This window comes from Triturus cristatus, chromosome 4_1 (genome assembly GCF_964204655.1).
Source record: "Triturus cristatus chromosome 4_1, aTriCri1.1, whole genome shotgun sequence".
Lineage (NCBI taxonomy): Eukaryota > Metazoa > Chordata > Amphibia > Caudata > Salamandridae > Triturus > Triturus cristatus.
The window spans coordinates 1,044,952,518-1,044,978,002 of NC_140585.1; the positions used below are offsets into that span (position 1 = coordinate 1,044,952,518).

Genomic DNA, 25,485 nt, shown 5'->3' on the forward strand with positions numbered 1-25,485 from the left:
TAACTATAACCTGTGTGAAACCTATGGTTTTTTAAAGTGAATTTGCAAGGTTTTTTAAATGCTAATTCCTAACTATAACGTGTGTGAAACCTATGTTTTTTTAAGTGAATATATATATATATATATATATATATATATATATATATATATATATATATATATATATATATACTATTAGAACACTCAGTATATGTACTACACATTGGTGCACAGTAATAAAAATCAACTATTGCAAATGAATAATGACATTTATAGCCTGAGACCTTCATAAGCAAAGACATGGGAGGGGGGGAGGAGGCTACGAAACATACATGGAAAAATACAGACCAGTTTCATGTCATTTTAACTAAGATGTATACAGAAACACTACTGTGTCTTAAAACCTCAGAAGAGTGACAGTCCTACACCTACTAAATGGAAGGAGCAGCAACTAAAATGAGACCTTATACTTGTGACAAATCCTTCATCAAATGGAAAATTGTCACATTTCTTGAACTCCTAACGCTAAGATCTTTTACATCTCTCTGGCGGTCTTGGTCATTGTTAATAAGAGCTTATGGGACTTGCAGCATTTTGCATTGAAATCCTTGTCTGAGCAAACTAAGCAAGAATTACAAGGATGTATATTATTAAATGTTTTGGGCTAGTGATAACATATCTTAAAAGTGCATGTATTTTGGATCTCCTCCACTAAATCCTTTCCCCTAAAATAAAAAAAAAATTATTTAAAAAAAATGATTAAACAATAATGAAAAGAAACCCTGGCACAGCAATCATGCTATGGCAAAGGGATCGCACCTATGAGCCCTATTGACTTTGGCAACCCTCCTGTAAACTGCGCAGATGAAAATAATGTAAAAAAAAAAAAGAGCGCTATGATGCAGCCGTCTTGTCATTTTATGGATACGTACTATCATTGATGTGCACAACTACACGAGGCGAGCATTTTTCTTTTTATTTAGCAATCCGAGATCAGTAAATAAAAAGTTGTGCGTAGTTCGCTTTTTGATAAAGCACTCGTGCATTTAAAAAAGAAAAAAGGGAATGGGTTAAGGTGGGGAGCGGGTGGGAAATGGGGTAACATAGAGTGAGGGAAGGCGGAAGAGCAGGACAAGCGAGAGACAACAATGGGAAAGCACACGAATAACAGAGAGCTGGGTGATGGGGAAACACAGGGACGACAGAGGGTAGACGACCTGGTATAGGGAAGCACAATGGAGGGTGGTTGGGCTTGGATGGAGAATCACATGGAACAAAGGGGCAGGCAGGGATAGGGAAGCACATAGACGACAGTGGATGGATGGCGAAAAATGGAGAACTAAAAATAGCATCTGAGGGAAGGATGGTGAGGGCAGAAACCACACTTACGAGAATGAGGAACACGAAGTACACAAGCGAGAAAGCTGAAAAACACATGGGGTGCTTAAATACAATAATAAAAGGAAAAGTATTGCCTGAAAACAGAGCTGTGAAAGTACACAAGTGATGGGTCTCCGCTCCATAAAAGGGAAAAACACCAGAAGATCGAGTAAAGCCCACTGAAAATGCTAAATAAGAAACAAGCAAATGAGTGATAATAAAGCTAACCAGTGAGCGAGCTCTAAGCCCACTGTCAGCTAACAATGTTTCACAAAAGACAGCGCATGACACACCTATGCACTTTAAAAATGTTCAGAAAACCATTAAAAAAACGGACTTGGATGTTCTCAGGTGATGCTTCAAACAGGGTTCTCCGGTGTTCAATGTATAGACATAAATAAGAAATGAAAGGAAGAATCATCTGTTTGCTGTGCACTGTACTAGAAAAGGAATTATTGACCAATTTATTATAGATGTATGCACACTACGTTGCAGGAATGTAAGCTACTGAGAAGCTCCTTTAGTATTTGTCCTGAAGAAGAGATCTGATTGCGCCAGCTGGCAGTTATGGCTTTTCATCTGATATCATCTGGCCCTGCACATAGGACAGGGTGGGGCATGTACTGGTGGAGAGAAGAGTAAACTCCCAGATTGATATTCCTCTTGTGCATGGAATTGAACTAACCCTGGCGGAGAGTAAACATATTAGAGGTCACAAAGGACTTTCATGCAAAGCAAACGTTGTGTGAGCTAGTAATACTGCTGGGATAGTTATGCCAGTGCATACTGTGTCATTGTTTGCTTTAGAGTTATTTTCTCATACTATTCAAATCTCTTATTCTTTCTTTTGGTACAAAACTAAAGAGTAACTGAAGAATGAATGCATGTATTTAATGTTATTTTTTCAGGGAATTGATGCAAGAACTATACGAGATGTGTGTACAAAATATATATATGATAAGAGCCCGGCCATTGCTGCAGTTGGTAAGATTATCTTCTACTTAATATGTAATCAGTCTTTAACTATGCAAGAATACTATTTTTCAAATGTTTACCTTAAGGAAACAGAACAACTGATAGTCACCATGCAATATTATCAATATGCCTACACTGTATTTCTGCCATACATGTACTACTGAGTCTCATGTACATTTATTTGACAAAAGAAACTTCATTACACCCCCTGTTCTCCCCCAGATTTCTTTTTTTAAATCCTATTGCACCCTAAATTAACTTTCACATTAAGTGAAGTACAATATACTTGCAGCATTTGCATAGCTGTGTCTAACACCAGTAGAGCCTTCTTAATCTGCACACAATTTTGTGCTGTTCTGGAATTCCATCACTTTGTTGTGTATCTGTTAGTAGTGTTTTTAAATGTGTAGCAATGGCTTGAGTAGGTTAATATGAAAGTAAAATGAGTTTAGTCTAGCTATAGATCTTTGTGTTGTCTTTTGTTTGCATATGGGGCCTGCTGAGGGACTTAGCAGTATGTCTCTGAAGCTTGGCAGTCCTATTGCTGAGCAGTGCAGAGGGTTTTATAGACCGGTACTGTTATCCAGGAAGATATTCATGATGCGATAAGGATAACTGCATTTTCATGACCAATATTTTGTTTCTTTATTTGATTTGATCGAAATGAGTTATTACTTTTATTTATTCTATTAGAGTGATCTTACAGAACACCCTTTTTTGTTAAACAGAAAATGCTTTAGGCACATTTGAATGAGCACAGTGGTAATTTGCTCCCAAAACCCCTTCGGATTGTTCTTGCCCTTTTTTTCAAACCTCACATGATCAAAAAAGGACCAGGTTTAAGTTGTGCTCTTAAACTATGAAGTCTTAATCCACACATACCTTCCAATATAACTTGCATTTGTTACTTATTTAAATGAGTTTTACTCTTTTCCAAGTCCCACTAGTTGAACTACATTACAGCATTTCTTTTATGCTTGTGGCTTTCACAACATATCCAGTTATCTACTTCGGTTAACTAGATAGCTCATGCATCCTATGTCGGTTTTTAAACTCTGCTGACCCCAGTCCCACCGTACTTCATGTTGGGCAGGTAGGGTGCACTACTGATGGGAAATGTTAACGGGGGTGTAGGCTCATTTTTATGTGCTTTGCCATTACTGTCTTGCATTTTCCCACCATTCTCTAATGATCGCGGTCTGCTGTCTAAGCCTGAAACCATTTTACGTTCCTTAAGCCGATGTGCAGGGTTTGTCGGTACATCCAGACATGTTCATGACAAAAAAGTTAGATAGGGTGCTCTAACCACAGACTACGATCTTGGCTCCCCTTCCAGCACTCCAAGGGGGCCCGAGTATCCTTCCATGCTTTCACAATATCCCTTTTGGTAATTGTAAGGCCCAGCCAAAGCTGGGTCCTCTTGTATCTGTTGACATCCACCCCCTCTGGGATGGGCAACAAGGCGCACTGCGGGTCCTTGGCAAGATCAGTCTCTACACTCCCTCCAGGCAACCAAACACCCCCTCCCAGATTGGAATCAAGACATCGCAGCCCCCAGACCGTATGTTGGAAATTGCCTGTCTTGGACTGACCGCGCAAGCAGCTGGCAGACTCGATCAACCCCCTTCTCCATTGTCTCTCCCTTGTAAAATAGACCCTATGTAGATATGCAGCTGTATCAGGCGGTATTGGGAGGCAATGGCCACCTCTCGTGGAGAGTCCTGTGTCACCCTCCAGTCCTCATTCGTAAGGGGGCCTAAGTCCAAGGCATCTGGGGCATTAATGTCTAAGGACCGATAGATGTAGGGAAATCTTGTTCTATGGTATGTCCATCAGGAGTGTTTTTCCTTCCAGTGGGCTGAATTCAGGGATATCATCCAAATGTGTGATGCAGGGTAGAAGGGCCTGACAGAGTTGTAAATATTTATAACATTGTGTCCGAGGGAGGCCAAATTCCTCTTGGGAATCAGTAATGGTCTTCAGTGTATTGTCTTTAAGTACATCTCCCAGCTGAGAGATGCAGATAAGGTCCCAGCGCTGGAACCCCTGCTGCACAGCCACCTGACACAGGTCATTACCTGCCCAAAGAGGAGTCTCCAGTGTAAGCTGTCCTGTCCAACCCATAGATGCCGTTTCTTCCTTCCATACCACGCAGGTGGCTGGGGGATCAGTCCCCTTGTATGATAAATGTTGGAGAGGGTCTCACCCCGTGCCCACCCCTCGGACGCATTGGCGTCTCATTCCCCCACCCCAACCACCAGTCATTCAGGACGGCCAACTGGGCAGTCCAGTAGTAGGACTGCACATCCAGTGTGGCAATGCCACCATCCTACGTCAACTTGCAAGACTTAAATAAAGCAAATCCAGGTAAGTTGGTAAAGCAGGCGGGGGAGAGCCACCATCTTAAAGATAGCCAATCTCCCCTGAAGGCAAAGAGGAAGAAAGGCTCAGAACTTCACACCTACCACTAGTATGTCAAGCTGGGGCTGGATGTTGAAGGCCAATGCCTGAGTCGCATTGGATGGGAAGTGAACTCCAGGTAGCGAAATCACTGCCGGAAAACCGTGAGCACTGTTGCTCACGACATCTCGAGCGTACCATCACCTACTATATGCTAGTGGCTCAATAACCAGAATGAAGAGGGGCCACCCCTTACGGATACTACGTTCAACTCGAAATAGCATGAAAGTAGCCCTTCTCACCCACACTTGAGCAAACAGTTCTGTATAGAGGAGCTTCACATAAATAACATACCGGGGTGCAGAATTCATTTTGGCAAGGAGAAAAAGACAGAACGCCCACCAGACCAAGAATTACGGAAGTCTACCTACAGCACCGCAGTGTCAATATGGTATAGCTTTGAAAGGGATATTTCATTGCTCACCCTTCGGATATTATGCCACGTAGCCCTGCCTGGCATGAAGACACACTGGTGTGGGTGGACTAAGGTAGCTATATTTCGGATCAATCGATTTGCAAGGACATTGGCCCACACTATTAAGAGAACGGCCGATACTAGTCACAAAGATCCGGTGCCTTGCGTGACTTAGGGATGATGACAATATCCACAGTCCTAAAAGTCAGAGAAAGCAGCCTGACCCCCAGGACCTCTTGAAAAATTGGCCCTGTAAAACTCAGTCGGGAGGCTGTCGGATTCTGACGATTTCCCCGGCTGAAGCTGCCCAAATGAACTCCAATCCCCCTCCCCCCCCATACACACCTCCAAAGCATCCCTGTTGTTGGCTGAAAGAGTATGGGTTGGGAGGTCTTGCACAAATGCCTCCCAGTCAGAGGGTCTTTTTGTGTCATGGCTGGCGTATAATGCTCCATAAAAGCTAGCAAAAGCATCAGCAATGAGCTTGCTCCCCTGTCACTGGGAGGGTGAAGCCGAACACAGCCAATGCAAGGTCTTGCTAGACTTTTTTTTCCCATTGATAAATGCGACTGAGGCGCCATCCTTGCCTCGTCCAGCAGGGTTTGACGAAGGACAGAGCTGGTATGCAGTGAGTTCTGCGGAATTGCTGTATCCGACGACTGCAAATACCACCACTCCAAGACAAGGAGCCGTGCCTCTAGGTCCTCCACCTCCGCATCCGTGTGTCTACACTGGGCCATGGTATAGCTATTAATGAAGCCATGAGCGGTGGCCGCCTAGGTTTCCCAGAGGGTCCTGGGGGAGGCCACCAAATCTACATTGTATTGCAAATCTTAAAGAGTGGCATTGTGAACGGCTATCTTAAACTCTGTACTCACTAGAGTCCAGTGACTCAAACCCCACCGGGCTGAGTCTCCCTGCTCCCCAAGCTCTGCCTTCAACGCCACAGGTGCATGAGTGATCAAACAAGCCATGTGCCAGTATTCTCGTCTCGCATATCATGTACCCATGAGACCTGCGGAGAAGCAAATAAAAATCAAATTTCGAAAAAGTCTTGTTAACCCCAGAAAAGAATGTGTAGACCTTTTCCGCCGGGTCACAAAATCGCCACCAATCTAATAAACCCATCTTATCCAAGAAGCAGGCTAACCCTGTCAGGGGTGGGGAAAATTCAGAAACCGTAGAGGAGCGATCCATCTGTGCGTTAACAAGACAGTTCATGTCCCCACCCAGGAGCCAGTACCCCACCAAGAACTCCAGAATATCAGTGCTCGTGCTGTGCAGAAGTGCCTCAGACGGAGGAGGAGGTGCGTATACATTGAGGAGACAGTGTTTCCCATAAAGAAGGCCGGATATAGCCACATATTGTCCCAGGTTGTCATGCCAAGTCTGGTTGTGTTGGAATGGGGCTTGGCCTTACAGCAATATAGCGTCCCCTGTGGAACCTGGAGTGAGGCACCCTGGTGAATCCCTTGCAAGCCAAGAAGGGGCATTTGTTACCAATAAGATGCATTTTCTGCAAAAAGCAGACTATTTTGGCCCGCGACACGGGCAGCTCGCAGAACCGCTTCCCATTTCATCTTATCTATCAGTCTGTTAACATACCAGGTGAAGAGCTTCGGGGATCCGGGCCCCCGGTGCACCTTATCCGCCATGGAAACCGCAGAGCATGATAAGGGAAGCACAAGGTGCTGAGTGAGTGCATGGAGCGTGAATATAGCAGTTGGTGCTACCAATGCAGTTTAAACAGTAAAACAATAATGTGCAATAAATCCTAGCACTAACACCTTCTCCCACCCCAATCTATACTTGTAACACTGGGAGTACCTATTGTATTGCCAACATCTGGGTGTCTTCAAATGAGCATATAGGAATGCATGTCTCCCCCTAAAAGTTGGATGTTGTGTACTCTAACATAACTCCCACAACCCTATGAAAGGAGGAGCGAGGTCTGGTCCAATGTAGAGTTACATCTGCTCCGCACGGCATCCTTCAGGTGAGGTCACTCTTCACCCATTTCCATGCAGCTGCAGGCATGTAAAAAAACAGAGATTTGCCCCCGGCAATACTTTGAGTCGAGCAGGGAAGAACAACATGCATTGGACAGTCAGGGCCCTTAATTTCTGTTTGGCGCTTTGAAAGGAGCTGCGTTGTTGCTACAGTTTAAGGGTGTAGTCTTGAAAGATAACCTGAGATGATTCACAGTGCAATAAATCTCTCACACAAGATGCCTGCAGTATAGCATCTTTATCTGCAGAATTCAATATGCAGACAATTATTGGCCCGGTGGAGACCCAGGGAGCTTCGCATTCAAGGATCTTCGGGCGAGCTCCACGATGAAACATGAGGAGACAGAGTCCTTCGGTAGCCATGTGTGAAGCCAGACTGTAATAAAAGCAGTCTGGTTCAGACCCTCTGTTACTTCTGGAATACCCACAACTCAAATGTTGTCCTGTTTAGACAGGCCCTCTGCATCTTCCGCTCGTGTCACCAACAGGGCTACCGTACGTTGCAGGGCCTTCACCTCCATCTGACATGCATGCAGGGAACCTTCCACCTCAGATATTTTGCCCTCTGTTGCCATGACTCTAGCCACTGTGTTGCAAAGATCCTGATGAATAAGCGACAGGTCTGTTTAAAGTTTACCTATTGTTAATAATAATAATTTAATAATAATAGTCCCCTCGACAGATGAGCGGAGATCCTGGATGGCCTGCAAGATGGAGGATACCTCCAAAAGGTGAGAGTCGCCTCTTGGATCACCGGCATGGCCAGGTGGGGGTGCTATAGAGGAAGTAGGCTTTGTAAATTTGTCAGTCTTGTCCTGCAGCGTGGCCTGGGCTTATTTTTCCCCATGATGCCCAGTTTGGGGATATGGCTTGCAATTGTCCGGTCCACACTGGCCCACTCTCCTATTGAGGTGTGCAGCACAGCAGCAGGGGCCAAGCAAGACCCCCTCCAGCACAAGCTTTGTGGCCACTGATAACTATCAGGCAAGAGGTGTGGCACCAAACTTTTGTTGCTGCAGGCCTAGCGCCCCTCCTCATTGGCACCACGACTGCCACAGGCCGAAATGACTGACGAGTGGCCTCCTCCAGCACCTACCCGTCCGAGAACTTTCAGGCTCACCCCCGCTGCTCTATGTAGCGTCAACCTCACTGGCGCAAAAAGGAGGGAAGGCCAGGCACCCCCTGGCCTCTCGCCCAAGGATCACTGGCCGCTGGGGGATGGATACAGGCAATCGTACAGCCAAAGATGGACCTATGGCCCTTGAGTGCGGGGTTTGTGCCAGCTCTCTGGCAACGCCCCTGTCACCGCAGCTCTAAGAGGTTGCCAGGTGGCATGTCTAAGGTCCTAAGGCTCAGGCTCCGTGCCCACCTATCCCACCATTGCAGGGAGTGGACGCCATTTCTCCCCCACTCCTGACCTCGAGGAGCACTGGTTCCAGACATGTGACTACTCACATCAGAGGTCACCAGGGCCAGCCAAGGAACGCGTGAGCCCCAGGCAGAGCTCCAAGACTCGCCAATTGTGCCTCCATGGCTCAAAACGACAGCCGCTGCCTAGCTGCAGGACCCTGCTCCATCCCCCCACGTGGGGTGCACTGAATCTACTCTTCTCCAGTGCCAGGGCTGACTAGTCTGCAGCTGGGCAAATCGACTGCTCTTCCCCGTGCGGTTTCCAACTTTGGAATTAGCGGCCGGACCGTGCAACAAAAGGTGCAAGCTGCTCCCCCTACACCACTTTGTGGTTTGGGGACTGCTCTTTGTCACCACAGGCCTCCCCCGGCCAGTATCACCTCCTGGGGGCTGCCTTCACCTGTGGCTCAAAGGACTCAAGTAGGCCACGGGCACCTTGCAATGTGCCGGTCCGACAACTCGGTATGTGCCACCAGCAACTTGTCAAGCTCCAAGGAACTGTAGTTGTGGCAGATTTCTGCGATTTCCTCCGCGGATTGTGTCAGATTAAGTGCAAGGCGGTGGGAGCTCTGCTTGTAGCAGATCTTAATGCAGAGGACTGTCTACCTTCATAAAGTCCTCTTCTGTGCAGCCTTTCCCTTCTTTGCCTCAGAGAACCCCACAAAAAGCTGATTGTTAACCTGATCGTTAATGGTATGATCAATGTAAAAGCTTAAAACTCCTTTTTGTTCCAACCGATTGAGTCTTCTCTTTCAATAGGCGGGGTTGGGCAAATACCCAATATGGAAAGGAATCAGGACGTTAGGCAAAAATGCCATCCAAGTCCTCAGCACCAGTTGGTCTGGAAAAAAATGGTGCTAGGTGGGGCTGTGAAAATTCACATCGACTAAGTACTACCCTAAAAGCTTATAGAGTTGATCCGCATATAAGCAACACCACTGTGCACTGATGTCAATTCCTTTCTTTTTGCGCCTTCCAATGCAAATCCAGAACTCTCCTCCCACGACAGCTCCCAAAATGAAATCCAGTGTGTAAGGGAGCAGAATCCCCTCCTAAATCTACAGGCTACAACCCATGCTATGATTACAGTAAACAGATGTCATTCATGATGCCGCATGAGGTGTGTCTTGTGTGTTTGGGTTTAGGGCAGAGCTCCAAGTCGTGCAATGAGTGTGTCCTCATGCAACCCAAGGCGATCCCGTTGCTGGAGGGCGTCCTGCAGTACATCAATCGGAGGCTGGTGCAGGGTTTGGTCGAAAAACCTCTGAATCCAGTCTGTGCCTGGTGAATTTTTGAAAGAAGAGGAATCTGTAGTTAGTCATCCATCAGAATGTTTCTGCTTATATCTTTGAGTTTTGGAGAAGGTTGTTACCTGCAGCTATTGCTTGACATGAATATGTGAGACTAGCTTTGGAAATATCTATGGATTTTTCCTTAAAACAACCCTTTTCTTGTGCACTTGCAAGTAGAGTTCCTATATTGTCACTGCTTGTAACTCACTAATGTTACATTAAGAAATCTCAGCGGTTACGAAGGCCGTCTTGAGAGTTTATGGTTGCCATGTATTGTCTATGATTGCCACATAGTCTCCTTTCTGCAGGCCTGGGATGACCTGTTGTAGTGTGGGTATTTTGAACGTTTGCATTTTTATGAGTTTGCTTAAGATGTGCAGATTTAGAATGGGTATGAGACTGTTGTTCTGCTTTGGTATCAGGAAGTAGGCTTAGTAGACTCCTTTGTTTCCCTGTGTTGCTGGTGCCATTTCTATTGCATGTTTCTTTGAGGAGGTCCTCTACCTCCTATATTAATTAATGTTTTGTCTTTGGTTTTATGTTTGGGGGTGCTCTTAGCAGTTCTGTACAATAGCCGTTGCATAGTATGTTTATAATCCATTTGTCAAAGTTGATCTTTTGCCATTCCTTGAGGAAACCCTCTGAACCTGCCCACTACTGATATTTAGTGTTGGTGGGCATACACTGGGAAGTCATGTGGTTGTGTGTCCTGCCTCTCCTGCACAGGTGCCTCTTTCTCTGACCCTGCCACAAAAGGACTGTCTTTTTGTGCTGCGGTATTGCCACTTGGGTGGTGTAGTTTGTGATGTGGCATGTGGTACAAAGCTGGTGTGTGGGGTGGTTATGCCCCTCCCCTTCCTGATGGTCTCCTTCTTTGTTGCTTGTTCTAGGAAGGATCCCATGAACTAGAGCGCCACCATAGCCTTTGCTGTGTCGCTACCTTTTTTCTTCTGCAATGACTTATCCACCGCTGGTCAGAACAGGTTGGGTCAGGGGCATGTTTACCTCTTCAACCCTGAGACCCACAGAAATGTGTGCATTCTCTAGCTAGAACCCTCCTAAAGTTGCCTATTTGCGATGTCTGCAGAATCCATTGCCAACTTGAGGCATGTTTTGGCTATACCTTTGCCTTCCTGTGTGAGCTTCCTTGCTCTGGCTTGGAAATGCTCTAGGGGGTGTTGCATCAGCTTCTCCATCTCTTCCCACTGCTGATGTGCATAGCAGTGAGGAGGGCACCTGAATTTGCAATGTACTATTGTGTTGCTGCAGACCATTCCATCTTTTTGCTCTGTCGGTCTGGCAGGGGACAGTGGTATTTTTTTGCATGCCCTAGTTACAATGATGGATTCTACACCCTACATTTCCTTTGATGTATGGTGGAGCTTTGAAGAATGCTTAGATTTCTTCTCCATCTGTGACTTAACTGCTTTAGCTGTGGCTGATTCCATGAAGGCCTCCTGATTGTGAATGGCTAGCAGCACGGTCAGAAACCTTTTTTTTTCTTCTCCGTGTTGGCAACAGTTTCCAGAAGGAAGCAGGACTCTATTCTTCCTCCAGCTGAACCCCAAGTGTGTCTGCAGCCTTCTTTATGAAAGCATTTTACATGGCTATATCATCTAGTGGGAAGGATTTGAAGGGGTACATGTCTACTCCTTCCTCAGGGGGATCTGCCTCTGTGTCCTGCCACTCTTCCTCTTTTGGGTCTTGTAGGAACCCCTGGTCGAATTGACCTTGTGCCTGTTCATAGAAGAGTGCTTCTTCGTGGGGCTCTGCTGTTGCAGAAGGCTTTTGGTCCGCCACCTCAACTTCAGACTCCTTGTCCAACTATGGCTTCAAAGGTCTGCAAAAACAATAGAGGGATTCAATAAATTTCTTTTTCATAAGGGCCTCCATTTTTGCTCTTGATATCGAGAGTTTGGTGTTCGACATTGATCTTTCTTTTCAGCATCATTTTTTCTTTATCCCTCCCACACTATTGATCGCCTTTTGGTGTGAGGCCGATTCAGAGGGTCGACCTCCTACAGTGCCTTTTGACTTTGACCTGTGTTTTGTTGTGTTTTTGCTTTCCTTCGATCACCATTGGTTTTGGTATCTGGGCAGCCGTAGATTTTGAGACAGTCAGTTGCTTGCTTGATTTTTCTGCTTTTCCCTCGAGGACCTCTTGGTCTTTTCCTTATCAACAACTTTTTTTTCTTCAATGTCCGAGTCTTTCCTGTTGGTGTCTTTGTTCTCCAATTTGCTGGAGAGGCTGAGGTCTTTTAGGGATGTTTTTGCCTGTGCCATGGCGTAATGTACTTCCCTGTCCTTTTCCCTTGTTTTCAGAGTCCTCATTTGAAAATGAGCACGTCTGGGTGTACTTATGGTGGCACCTAATGCAATTTAAATGGGATATGTTCCATCCCTTCCTTCATTCTCTGACCCTCGTGGTTTATGTCGCTCTGATGATTGGTTTTGGTCTGTGGAAACATTGATCTCTCCTCAGTGTCATTGGTGCAGCAGTTGCCGTTCCTTCAGTATCCCTGTATGTTCCCCCAAAAATCCTTGGTTAAAATCGTGACTGTCAAATAATATTCAGCATCTTTGCTCCTCTTCCATACCCAACAGTCGAAAAAAGAATCTGAAGATGGTGACCAAACAAATAGGCTGTCGGAGGGGCATTTGATCTCACAGAAGGAAGAACTAGTACACCAAATGAGCAACACTGACCAGCAAAAAAATAAAAGGAAAAAAAAAATGGACTAACAGAAGAATTCCAGATCCAACCACTAGATGGTAGAATAATGCACAGCATGTGAATCCAGAAAACATTCATGCAACAAAAATGTAGTTTTAGGTGAAATGGTGTTGGAGCTCAATTGTGTAGGAACATGCTTCGGAGGAATTTCAGCTAAAGTTTTTCAAGTTAAATTCCTTTACTTAGCTTTGGGAAGAAAAATCATCTAGGCTGGCCTATAATCTCAGGTATGTGGTGTTGCACAGAAAGGGTGTCAGAACATATAGTCCAATTTTTGAGTCTGCCATTGCATATAAAATGCTCTAAAGACCTTTTAAAGGAACTTTGTGCTGCTCCATGTTGTAGGAAGCTGGCTCTGTATATGGTATACCACCAGGTGGTTATACCTCGCTGGGGAACTGCTTCTGGGTCGGTGGGCCACCTGGACACGAACCGTAGGCATTGGGTGCAGAGTGGTCAGGACTCATGGTTCCAGCTGGCACTGGGGTCCATGGTGTTGGATTCTGGGGGACAGAACCGCAGTCCTCAGGAGTTTTGATCTTTGTCAAAGTTCAGGCAGTATTCCTCGGGTTTCTGGAAGTCACTGGCTGCAGGACAGGTGTCATCTTCTCGCAGGGTCTTTGGAGCTGGAAACAGGCCTGTAGTGCTGGGGCCAAGTCACTTGTCGTGTTCAGGTTTCGCTGCACGGCATAGTCTTCGTCCTTTTTCTTAGGTCGCAAGTAACTAGTTTCAAGGTCTGAGGGAGCCTCTTAAATACTAGATTTAGGGGGGAGTTTTTAAGGGAGTAACAGGTAGGGCCAGTGGGCACCTAACTGGGTTGACTACATCCTCTATTATGCCACACTCCTGTGGGAGGGGGCATAGTCCTAGCCCTGATTGGAAGAGCCCTCATCTTCAAGAAGGTGACTGAAAAGTTTGCCTAACTTTGCCTCCTCCACCTGAGGGGTGGAGTTGGCAAAGGTGGGCACACCGTCTAGTCTTTCTAAGTTTTACTGCCCAAAGTGGGGGGTGTACACCGGGGGCTTTCATCTGCTACTAGCAGCAGAGGGTGGGGGTCGCATTACAAAGGTAGCAGGCGTTTGAAGCTTCCGATCGAGCACTGTGCCCATCCTGGGGGAATAGGTGTGACACCTCTGCCCAGGTTGTGCATCGGTTCTGATCCCAGAGAGCAGAGGCTCTCCGCCCAGTGGTCCAGAAACATGTCTGAGTGTGGCAGGCTGCCTAAAGCCAGTCAGTGACCACACCAGGGTCGGTACATTTTAAGGGGGCACCTCTGAGTATATGGTTCAATAAATCCCACACTGGCATCAGTGTGGGTTTAATGGGAGGAGTAGTTTAGTACCAAACACTCCTGTGTTCAGAGAAGCTATCATGTTGCTGGAGAACTCGAGTTGTCGAGTTTAGATTCCATGAACTCTATGGCTTCCATGGCACGTACAATAGCTAAGAATGGACTTAAATATTGTTGGGGCATATTTGCTCATGCAGATATGCCCACACATTTGGTATAGTGCACCCTGCCTTAGGGCTGGAAGACCTGCTGTAGGGGTGACTTGCCTATACCTTAGGCAGTGCTAGTTGGCATGGCACACAGACAGTGTGACATGTCAACTTTGTCTATTTTGTCTGCACCAGGCCATGCATGCTGCAAAACGAAATCTGCATGGTCTAGATGAGGGGTACCTAGGGAACTCACTTAAGTCTCAATGCCCTAGGTACCCAGGCGCCATTTCTTAGGGACTTAAAGGGGGCCTGAAGGGCCAATTGTGGGAGAGTTTTAGGGAAAGAACACTGGTACTGGGAACCTGGACAGTAGGGATCCAGTACTCTACAGTTAATGTTGCATCAAAAGCCAGGCAAAAAGTGGGGGTACCGCAACAGAGCAGCAGATTCTGCTTATTTTGATATCTGATTAAATATTTGTAAGAAGCTGACTCTTCATATGATATACCAAAATGAGGTTTATCCTGCAAAGAGTCCAGGTAGTTCCCTTATGAGTGGACAGGATCTCAAGGTGCTTTTCTAAGGGGTAGTGTGGTCGAGCAGCCTTAGGCTTTTCAGAGAGGAGTATTAGACATCTGCAAATATGATTTGATTTGGAGTTTTGTAAAGCGCTCATATGCCCGGCGCACACAATTGTCAATAAATGATGCACAAATAGGAAATCCACACCAATTAATAGAAAATAAGATGTATCTTTATATATGTTTAAGTGCCAGAATTGGTACGATCAGCTAAGTAAGTTTTGCAAGAGAAATGCTCTTACGTTTAAAAAGAAGCTGCAATCTTATCTTATGGAAGGAAAAACAAGTACAGCCTTCAGGTACAGTACAGCGACTTACGAGAGCAATCAACTGGACTTAAGGTGAATATGAAGCAAGGTGCAAGGCAGCAACAGCAGGTCACCTCCAGCGGCACTAAGGCGGCCGGATGCAGTGGTGCAATACAGTGTTAGGTGTCTAATATTACTCAATTGGGTTTGGTCTTCGTGCAACAAGGCTGCAGGTTTTGTCTGGGAAGCCAGTTGGCCTGAACCAACCAGAGGGTTCAAGTCTTGCAGTGCTAGGGTTCGTGGAGACACCGGTGGTCCTCTTCTCCTCGTGGCAGATGGATGCAGAGGGTCTTTGAGGTGTCGGTTTCTTTGTCCAGTTGCACTTGCGGGTGAAGGAGCCTGCAAATAGAGGCTGTAAGTGACGGGGAGTTCACGAGGGTTGAAACCAGAGTGAACTCGGTCTCTTGAGGGCTGGGGGGATCTGGTGTAGTGGTGGTTGCCGACGTCCGTTTTTAGGGGTTCGAGTCCTCGTGGTTCTTCTTTGGGTGCCTGCAGGAGAGGTGCTCCATAGGAGTTCTTGAGTCTTTATTGAAGGCAGTCAGTCCTCCCAGGCTTTGGAGGCACAACAGCTTGCAGGACAAGACCCCTTTGGCGCCATTTGACGTGGAACAGCAGACAGACTGGCAGGGCTGGCTCTAAGTCAGTTGCTCTTCAGTGTCCTCCTTCTTCGTAGGTCATCGGGATATGATTTTCTGGTGCCAGGGACTCCCTTTAATACTGAATTTAGGGGAGTGTAGGGTAGTAGCAAATGGGCTACCTACCCCTGGGGTCACCATGCCCCCTAGATGACAACTTCCTGTGGAAAGTGTGCATAACCCTGTACCGGAGTTCCTAAGTTTACCATAACCAAGATGGCTAACTCAGAAAAGTCGTATCCACTTCAGGTAGCCCACCTTAGGGGTGACACTAGCCTGAAGGGTGACACACCTACTTGAGTATTTAATGTTCCTGCCTGTCCATGTGCCAAAGGGCTCTGGACAATGGGGGTCGGCTTCCTCTCTTGTGAGAGACGCCAGATTCGCATAGCAAAGGCAGTCGTCTCTTTGAAGCTCTCCTGCCCTGACCTGTTGATTAGCATTCCATCTTGTGGAAGGGGGTATAAACACCCTCTTCCCGAGCATGCGTTGTTTCTGGCCTCCTGAGAGCAAAGTCCCTTACCCTTGGGGGTCAGAAACTTGTCTCTGGTAGCAGGGTGCCGAAAAACCAGTCCGCACACCAGTGGCTGGTAGGTTTTCAGGGAACACCTATAAGGTGCCCTCTATGTCCATGTTTTAACAAATCCAACACTGGTATCAGTGTGGGTTTATTAATATGAGATGTTTAATACCAAACATCCCTATTTTCGGTGAAGCCATCATGTAGCGGCGGAAACTCGTTTTCACCAGTGTCAATGGCTTCCCTGTTAACTTGACCTGGCAGCAATAGAGCTGACCAGCACATGAGCAGACATGTCCTCACATGTTAGTATAGTGCACCCTGCCTTTGGGGCCTGCTGCAGGGGTGACTTACTTATACTGCTTGCAGTGTCTGTGGGAAAAAGTGAAAACACGACATGGCACACAGCCCTGTGTGCCATGTCATGTTTTCACTTTTGCCTGCACCAAGACCCGCAGTGTGTATTAATTTGGTGAGGGGTTATTTAAGGTGGCATAATTAGACTCCTTGTCCGAGATACCACTTACTAGGGACTTCCATGGAGTGCTAAAAGTATTGCCATTTGTGGTACAATATCACAGTTTTTGGGGAAGAGATCTGGCCCTGGGGATGTGGTAAGCAGGAACCCAGTGCACTTCCAGTCTAAATCATATCAAATACCGGGCGAAAAGTGGGGGGTGACCATGTGAAAAAGGGGTACGTTCCTACAATATTGTTCTAATAATACATAAAGCAACTGTAAGAGTTACCAGTTCACTGATCGCAGAGAGGTAAATGTGTTTAAGGTTTAATGTATATACCAGTTGGATTTTTGGTGTTCTTTGGGTTGAGAAGAAAAGGGCACAGGGCCTAGCATATCAGAAAAAAAATCCAATCTTCAGTAGTTTAGGCCGTGACAAGGAGCTAGACTGTGCTGGCCTGAAGTGACCTGATTTGCACTTGAGAACAAGTTCAGGTGACCTGTGTAGAGCACATCTGTGTGTGTGAGTTTGCCAAGGAGTCACAAGGTCAACCTAGCCAGCTGCTCAGGAGAAATCAGGATCAGATCTGGGTTGAGGAGCTGCTCCATTGCCTTCAGAACAGGGAAGTGGAAGCCTTCATTGACTTTAAGGTCCCACCAAGACTTGAGTTACCCACATGCCACCCACAGTATATCCTAGAAACCCCTTAAGGAGGCTTCTGCACTAGTGGCCACCTGTTCGTTTGTGTGGCAAGTTAGGCATCGATGGCTGAGTTTGTCTGCTCTGGCGTTCAGAGAACCTGCCAGGTGTTGAACACCCAGGGAGAGCCCTGCTATTTCATCCATGTCTAGAGATGCAGGGTCTCTTGACAAAGGGTCCATGACCCCACCCGGGTTTTTGAAGTACCACATGGTGGTGTTGTCTGTGAACACTTGCACCACCTTTCACTTGATAGAAGGAAGAAAGCCTTTCAATGCCAAGCAAATCACTTGAAGCTCTAACATGTTGATGTGGAGTCCACATTCCGCCGGAGACCGGAGTCCTCTGATCGCCACCTCTCCCAGATGGCCTCCCAATACCAGGAGTGATGGCTCTGTCACTACTGTGTGATCTGGTTGGGGAAAAGAGAGGGGTGTGTCTCTGACCCAATTGCGGTTGGTCAGCCACCACTGCAGGCCCTGTTCATTTCCTTCCGAGATCCGGACCATGTTGGAGAGATTTGCCATATAATGTAGAGCCTGCATATGCCATCTGACATGTCACAAGCAGGAAGCCATGAGGCCCAGCAGCCTCTGAGCCATTCTCACCGAAATCCAGGATAGAGGCTGAAACAACTGTATCCGAGCCTAAATACCCTAGACTCGCTGTTCGAGAGGATAGGCCCGAATCTGCACCGGAAATAGCTCAGATGAATGGGAGAGTCAGGTTTGACTTTGGCACGTTGATTGTAAACCCCAGCAATTGCAGATTTGCCGTGGTCTGAAGGTTTGAGAGGACAGCCTGGGTCGAGCTTGCCTTGAACAGCCAGTCATCAAGATGGGGGGAGACTGGCAACCTTGATGTGCAGATGAGCTATGATCCATCACCATCACCTTGGTAAACATCGAGGGGCACAGCTTAGCCAAAGGGGAGCACCGTGGACGGTAATGTAAAAATAGGCGTCCTGCAAGTGAACACTACCTTTCCGAGGAAGTAGTTGAGGGCTTGCAGATCTAGCATAGGGTGCAGGCCCTTTTCCTTTTTTGGGACCAGAAAGTAGCGGGAATAACAACCACAGCCTACTTTTGGCCCCAGAAAGCCTCTCTATAACTCCCTTGGCCATGAGAGTCATGACTTCCTCCTGAAGCAAAGTCAGGATGACCTGTCCGACAAGATGTTTTGCCTTGAAGATGATGTCTGATCCTGCTACCAACTTGCTGCCCATGATCTTGAAAGGCTGGACTGAAAGGCTTGGATGCTGAGGCTACAGGGGGATTGGGGACTGATCGTACCTCTGGCCACCTGACTAACAGACACCACTGTATCGCTGTAGAATTCTATGGGAACATATGGGTCAGCAGTGCATCTCAGGCCGCCCACTTGTTTTGTCTTATGCCCAGCAAGGCCTTGTAGTAGGTACTGATCCTGTGTGAAGTGTGCCAAAAATCTGCTTTCTTAAAATATGTCGAATATTACGCTGAGACTAGGCTAATAAACAATACTTTCATCTCATTTTGATTTCACTTACACAAGGTCCTCCGATGAATCTTTGGTTGAACTATTAGGGGGCAGAACCTGAGAGAATGTGGGACAATCTCATTATGAGGACTTGGAATATGAAATTGCCAAAAATATTATCTACTTCAGATATTCCTTATGTAAATGACAAAATATAAATCATGAGATAAGAAATATAACTAAAAGAACAAGACAAAATCGATAAAGATAATTCATCAAAAACATTAATCTCTTTAGAATGAACAGAAAACCAGAAATAAATGCACTTGTGGTTAATTTAATGCATCAAATAAGCACATGAAGTCCCACACATATTAGAGCAAATCGTATACATCAGTGACTCGCCTGTTGAAAAGAGGAAGGGAAAGACAGCGAAATAGAAAATTCAAGATAATACAATTCGAATTAAGTCTCGAATCATACAAACCAAGAATGGTAATTTGATTGTCGGTCAAAGCCTGTAGCATAAAATGCCACAGATGGAGTCCGTAACCCCTCAGCCGAAAGGTTAATCTCTGCTAACTTTGCCAGCCAAAAAAGTGCAGATTTCGAGTTCGCAGTCTGAAAAGTTCAGTTCAGTAAATTGGCGTAAAGAAAAATTAGAGTTCAGTCCTTCAGCATGCCATGCAGGGAATAATAAATTCAGCAAGCCCCCTGCTCCTCCTTTGCAAGGCAATTGTACTCCAAATGTTCTCTGTATACACCCATAAATGTTTCTTTTAGCCAAATTGTTGAATGCACATTGGTCCTTTCAATGGGCTGCTCATGGTGTGATCAATACATCATTAAGAAATCCGGAAGGTTAGGCAATCAAATTTAAATATTGTCCGATTTGTTAAAGTTGTAATAAACTTTCTTCCTTCCCATGGACGTTTTTCAAATAAACCTTCTTTTGATACTTTCTGTCATAAAGTAGAGTACTCTTCCTGGGTTTATCTTATTGTTACAAAGTCCCTGTATACAATGTCCGATAGTAAGAAACATCCTTTGTTAAAAAGCAACTTCACGAAATGTTCTCACAGCATTCAGAATGGCTGCTCAGTATAACTGTTTCTATAATCTTGCACAGGCCAGCAGAATAAATAATTTGAGGCCTACATGAAATTTAGCTGAATCACTGTCTCGTTAGTCACTAGGACACTATAACCAAACTCATTAATAAAAATCATTTGCAAATGCTCTATATATAAATTGTCATACATTAGGAAAACTTCTTATAGACCTATTATTTCAAAGGTACATTTACCCGTCATTTCTAACGTTCACTCACTGTTAGACTTTTAAGTATTAAATTCAAACCGTAAAACACAGCATTTGTTATTTCAATAACTTATGATTCTTTTAGAAAATCCCAAAGCATCATTATGCATATTTCATTTCCTTTTCAACACATTGTTTTAATCTATATCACGTTTACCTTTATCTTACTAATTGTTTCTTTACATCAACATTTATCACTCAGGATGATATTATCAATATTTTTCTTATATTTGCAAAGCATAAACCATGACTTTCGAGCACTCTGCATACTTTTACGATTCAGTTGAACATTTTCACGTTCATATTTTAACTAATCATGTCCACTTTAACTATATTAGTCGGAAATATAGTTAGTTAAGAGACACACGTTTTTCAACAATTTACACTTCATCAGTACTGTAAACGGTTTGTTGCTGGCGTTTGTGCCAGATTAACAGTCTTTGTTCAAATCAGCTGTTGCAATTAGGTCATTAAAAAGTTGATGCCCCCCCCCCCCCCCCAAACACATAGCTGGTGATGTCACAGTGGAACTTACACTTGGTTTTGACATTCCTTATGTGTTCTCCTTCCGGGCTGATGCATAGCTGCTCACTGTATCTTATGACCGGTTTGTGATTGCCTCAGCTTGTGGCGTGGCACAAATGGACTGCAGGAACTGAGTACAACCACCCTACATGTTTTTTTCTGGACATACTGGTGCTGAGTAATAGGGAAGGCTTCTTATCAAAAGCTGTGCCTCCTTTCCTCGTCGGGTAATACATCACTCTACCAGTATTGTTTTGCAACCCCTCAAAAGTGTAAAAAAACTCCATCGGTTGGACCCTGACAGAGTTTTAGGATTTTACAGAGACCGCACCAAGGACCATTGTGTGGACAATCAACTTCTTGGGGGGTTCTAAAGAGCAAATAATTGAAGGCTGTTGAGGTGGATAGTCCTCTATATTAAGATCTGCTGTGCAGTGGCCAAGAAGCAGCTCACTGGAGCTCTTAGTGTGTGGGGGTGCCTGTCCTGGATATCTGCTAGGCTGCAACATGGGCGCTGTTGCATTTGTTCCCAATGCACAATACACTGACCGCCAGGTCTGGTGGGAAGGACACTCCATCCATTCACTTTTACAAGGCATTTTGTTCTGATCTCACTCGAAAGACCCATCACCTTGGGGAGGTAAGCATTATTACGTTGACTGCCAGGTCTTGTGGGTAGGACACTTCACCTGCTTAGTTCTGCAAGACATTTTGATCTGATCCTACTCCACAGACTCTTCACCTTGGGGAAGGTATTGCTTTGGATTAGAAAGCTGGCTCTAAATGTGATATATCAAAAATCTGATATACTGTGTAAAGAGTCCAGGGGTTTCCTTATAAGTGGATAGTGGCGTGCTAGGCAATCCCCAAGTGCTCTATTAGTGGGTAGTGTGGCCGAGCAGCCTTAACAAAAGAGTGCAAGACATTTGCAAATACACACTGATTAATAAATGACTCAAGGAGATCCACACCAATTTATAGAAATACCAAGTAACTTTATATATGTTTAGACATCAGAGAACAATCGTTCAGTAAGTATGTTTTTGAATGTAAATTCTTTCCACTTTAAACAGGCATTGGCATAGCCAATAGGTCTTGCCTTTGGGACCTTAGAAGTGTTTAACCATGCAACAGTTGCATAACTAGACACTTCTAAGGTCCCAAAGCGAGACCTATTGGCTATGCCAATGCTTGTTTTAACTGCTGCAATCTATTGAAGCCTCACGGAGAACATCAAAGCGGCCGTGAAAGTGATCGCAAACAAATATCAAAGTAATTACGGTAAAGCGCCACGCGCGCACCCGCGCACATGCACTGTAGGTCTAGGCTGGCCTGGTAGCACTTTTTGGGGCCCTCACAAAATGTCTCGCCAGACCAGCGCATTCGCTGGGTCAGGCGAGACCTAAAAGTGGACAGTTCAATTTCTGAGTTCTGCAATGTTATCCTATGGAAGGAAGAACAAGTTCTGCAAACAGTTATAGTATAGCGACTTACAAGACCAATCTCCAGGAGATCAGGTGAGTGGTGGGCAAGGTCCAAGGCAGCACCAAGAGAACACAACCAGCGGCAGGGTGCAAAACATTATCGGAAGCCCAATGTATTTCAATGGTGATCGGTCACTGCGGAAAGAGGCGGCAGGCTGTGGCCAGGCGGCTAGTATGGCTGAATGAGCAAGTGTGCTCAGGCCTTACGATGCTTGGGGACACCTTTGGTCCTCTTCTCCAAGGCCCACGGCAGCTGGTGCAGAGGTGTCCTTAGGTGTCTGGTTTTTCCTTACCGTAGTAGTCGTGGTAGAGGGGGCCTGTGTGCTGAGGCTGGAGGCGACGTCAGGGAGTCCAGGAGGGGTGAAATGACAATGAACTTGAGCTCTGGAGGACTTTTTTGGCACCGTTGGCCCACTTCAACTCGGCCCGGATGTTTCTGGTTTTGGCAGTTCTGGAGACCTCAGTCTTCTCTTTAAGAGTTTTTCAGAACAGTTCCGCTGTTCATGGGAGGTAATCAGCCTTCTTTTTAAAGGTAGGCAGTGCTCCTAAGTTTCTGGAATCGACAACTGCAGTATGAATTGAGTTTGGCGCGGTTTTCGATGATGGATGCCGACAGGCCTGGTACCAGGTGAGCTGCTTCTTCTCTTATCTCAGCTCTTGCAGCTCTTTGTGTTTGCTCTCTTCTTAGATCATCAGGATCTACTTTACTGGTCCCAGGGGCTCCCCTAAAGACTGAATTTAGGGGAGTGTGGGGTAGTAGCCAAAAGGCTACTGAACCTTGGGGTCACAATGCCCCCTAAATGACCACTTCCTGAGAGAAGGGGGCATAACCGTGTCCCAGAATACTTAAGTATGCCATCACAAAGATGGCTACTTCTGAAATATCTTGTCCACCTCACAGTAGCCCATCTTAGGGGTGGTCCTAGCCTTGAGGTGGCACGCATACCTGATTAGCCAATTTTCCCACATGTCCAGGTGCCAAGGAGTCCCTGGATAAATGGGTCAGCTTCCTCTCCTGTGAGCGGGAAGCAGATTCACATTTCAACGGCAACAGCTCTTTAAGACTTGCTGCCCAAGTAAGCTAATCAGCAGATCATCCTGTTGGAGAGGGTGTTACGCTCTCTTCCCGGACATTCGTTCTTGGTCTCCTGAGAGCAAAAGGCTTTCACCATAGGAGGTCAGAACAGCATCTCTGGTATCAGGCTGGTAGAAACAGTCAGCAATGACACCAAAGGCTGGTAGGTTTTCAGGGGTACCTCAAGGTACCTTTTTGCATGTATTGGTAAATCCATCACCGGATCAGCGTGGGTTTATCAATTTGAGATGTTTGATACCAAACATTCCTATGTTCAGTGGACATCATGTATCTGGGGAACTTGTTGTCACCAGTGTCCAGCACATGTTTTAAAATGGCTTCCCTGTTCACTGTAATGGCAGAAATGGGTGCCGCTCGCCGGACTAACTTGCTGGATACTTCGTGGCTGCTGTTTTTCCCTGCCTGGGTCTGCTGAACTTACCGACTCCCCACTTGGGAGGTTTCTGCACAACATCGCTGATCCGGGACTGCGAGGACCAGGGTGCTTGCTGTTGTTTCGATCCAGCACACCTGTGTCCTCTTCCCGGCCCCTCCCCCAGCCAGTACATTACCTCTCGCGGCCCCCGCTTCGCGGGTGCCGCTCGCCGGACTAACTTGCTGGATACTTCGTGGCTGCTGTTTTTCCCTGCCTGGGTCTGCTGAACTTACCGACTCTGCACTTGGGAGGTTTCTGCACAACATCGTTGATCCGGGACTGCGAGGACCAGGGTGCTCGCTGTTGTTTCGATCCAGCACACCTGTGTCCTCTTCCCGGTCCCTCCCCCTATTTCCAACGTCTTTGTAATTTAAGAGTCCCGCCTATGCGCGCCAGCGGAACGCGCCCGGAGCGAAGACCGGGCTAAGAGTGGGCCGTTTGAGGCCGTTCGAGGTCTGCGAGGTCCGGTCGGGGCCACCCTCTTTTGTTCTTTTTCCAACATATCTGTGTTCGAACCTAAACTGTTAAGCCATCGTATTATTTTATCCCTATTGTTAAGTCAGGGGATCGCCCTTGTTGCTGTTGTTAAGCTATGTGCTCCAGGTTAACCCGGAGCAAGGCCGCCAAGGGCGGTCTCCCAATCAATGGTCCTATGGATGATTTTATTTCCCGTACCAATACAGCTATAGACCATGAAATTTCTAAACTTCAGACTCGTGTATCCCTGGAATTGGCATCCGCTAGGAGACTGTCCCAGGTAATCGACCTGTCAAAAAAATCCTCCCTGGGCCACATAGCCACCGTGGTTACCCCGGAGCGTCCAGCTATCCCCCATTGTGTAGTTACGCAGGTTGACGTTCACCATACCCCGTCTTTTCCTTTACTTCCCTCTACCTTAGAACCATTGACTCAGGATAGTACAGCGATTTTACCTACCATCTCTCTTAAGCAGGATGCTAGTTCTAACTCTTCTATCCCTGCAATGTTTTCACCTAGGGGCACCACTAGTAAAGATAATCAATCTAAAAAATGCACCGCCCGGTCTGCTTACTGTCGTAAGAAGGCTAAAATTGCGGTTGCACAACAGCTGAAGTTGACTAGTGTTCCGGTTCCTAATTCCATAGGAGGGTGTGTTTCTAGGGAACAACCACAATGTGAGGGAGTTAAAAGAGGGGACAGTTTCTGCTTTTTCCACTGCCTTTTCTGCCACTATGGCAGAGGATGTGGGCTCACACGTAGAGAGTGTGGAAAGGAATGAAGGGGACTTTATAGGTTTAGTTTGGGAAACTCTTAAGAAACTTATTTCCCCCCTTGATCTTAGACTCTCATGCATCGAGAATAATTTGCTTGAGATGGAAAAGAGCATTATTGCTCTGGCCACTCTCGGCCTGAGAAGTCTAGAAAATCAGGGTTTTCCTATAGTTGAGCCATCACCTCATGTTCTAATTCCACAAGTCTCGCAATCCCCCCCCCAAGCATCAGCTTTTGCACGGTCGGTTCCTATATCGGGGACTGTGGGTGTGGATCATACTACCACCGCCCCTAAATGTAAGGCTCCTAAGCGCCCCACCCCTCAACCATTAGTCAAACCCAACACAGGTGCACCGCATAGACCCCCTCCCAGTGAAGCGGCGCACCATCCAACCCAGAGCCCTCTGTTAAGAATAACTTCAGAGGGGGCTACATTGATCTCCCTCCAGAGGCCAATGATTATGTGGTTGTGTTGACGGGTGTTCCCCAGTTGGGAAACGGCCAACATGAGAACCACTGGTCTCTGAAAAATAAGACAATGCATTGGCTCAATGTGAATAGACCAATTTCCAATGGCCGGAGAAGTAGAGTCTTGATGGTACGTAGAATCCCCTGGGTCGGTCCCACAAGGAAAT

General features: G+C 46.2%; 1 protein-coding gene across 1 annotated transcript in view; it reads left to right on the forward strand.

Annotated features, from left to right (window-relative positions):
- Positions 1-25,485, forward strand: part of PMPCB (peptidase, mitochondrial processing subunit beta) — a 266,044-nt gene that overhangs the window by 212,129 nt on the left and 28,430 nt on the right. Inside the window, exon 12 of the mRNA XM_085654026.1 lies at positions 2,268-2,343. Coding sequence (XP_085510152.1) covers positions 2,268-2,343 — 76 coding nt within the window. The remainder of the gene's footprint in view (positions 1-2,267; positions 2,344-25,485) is intronic.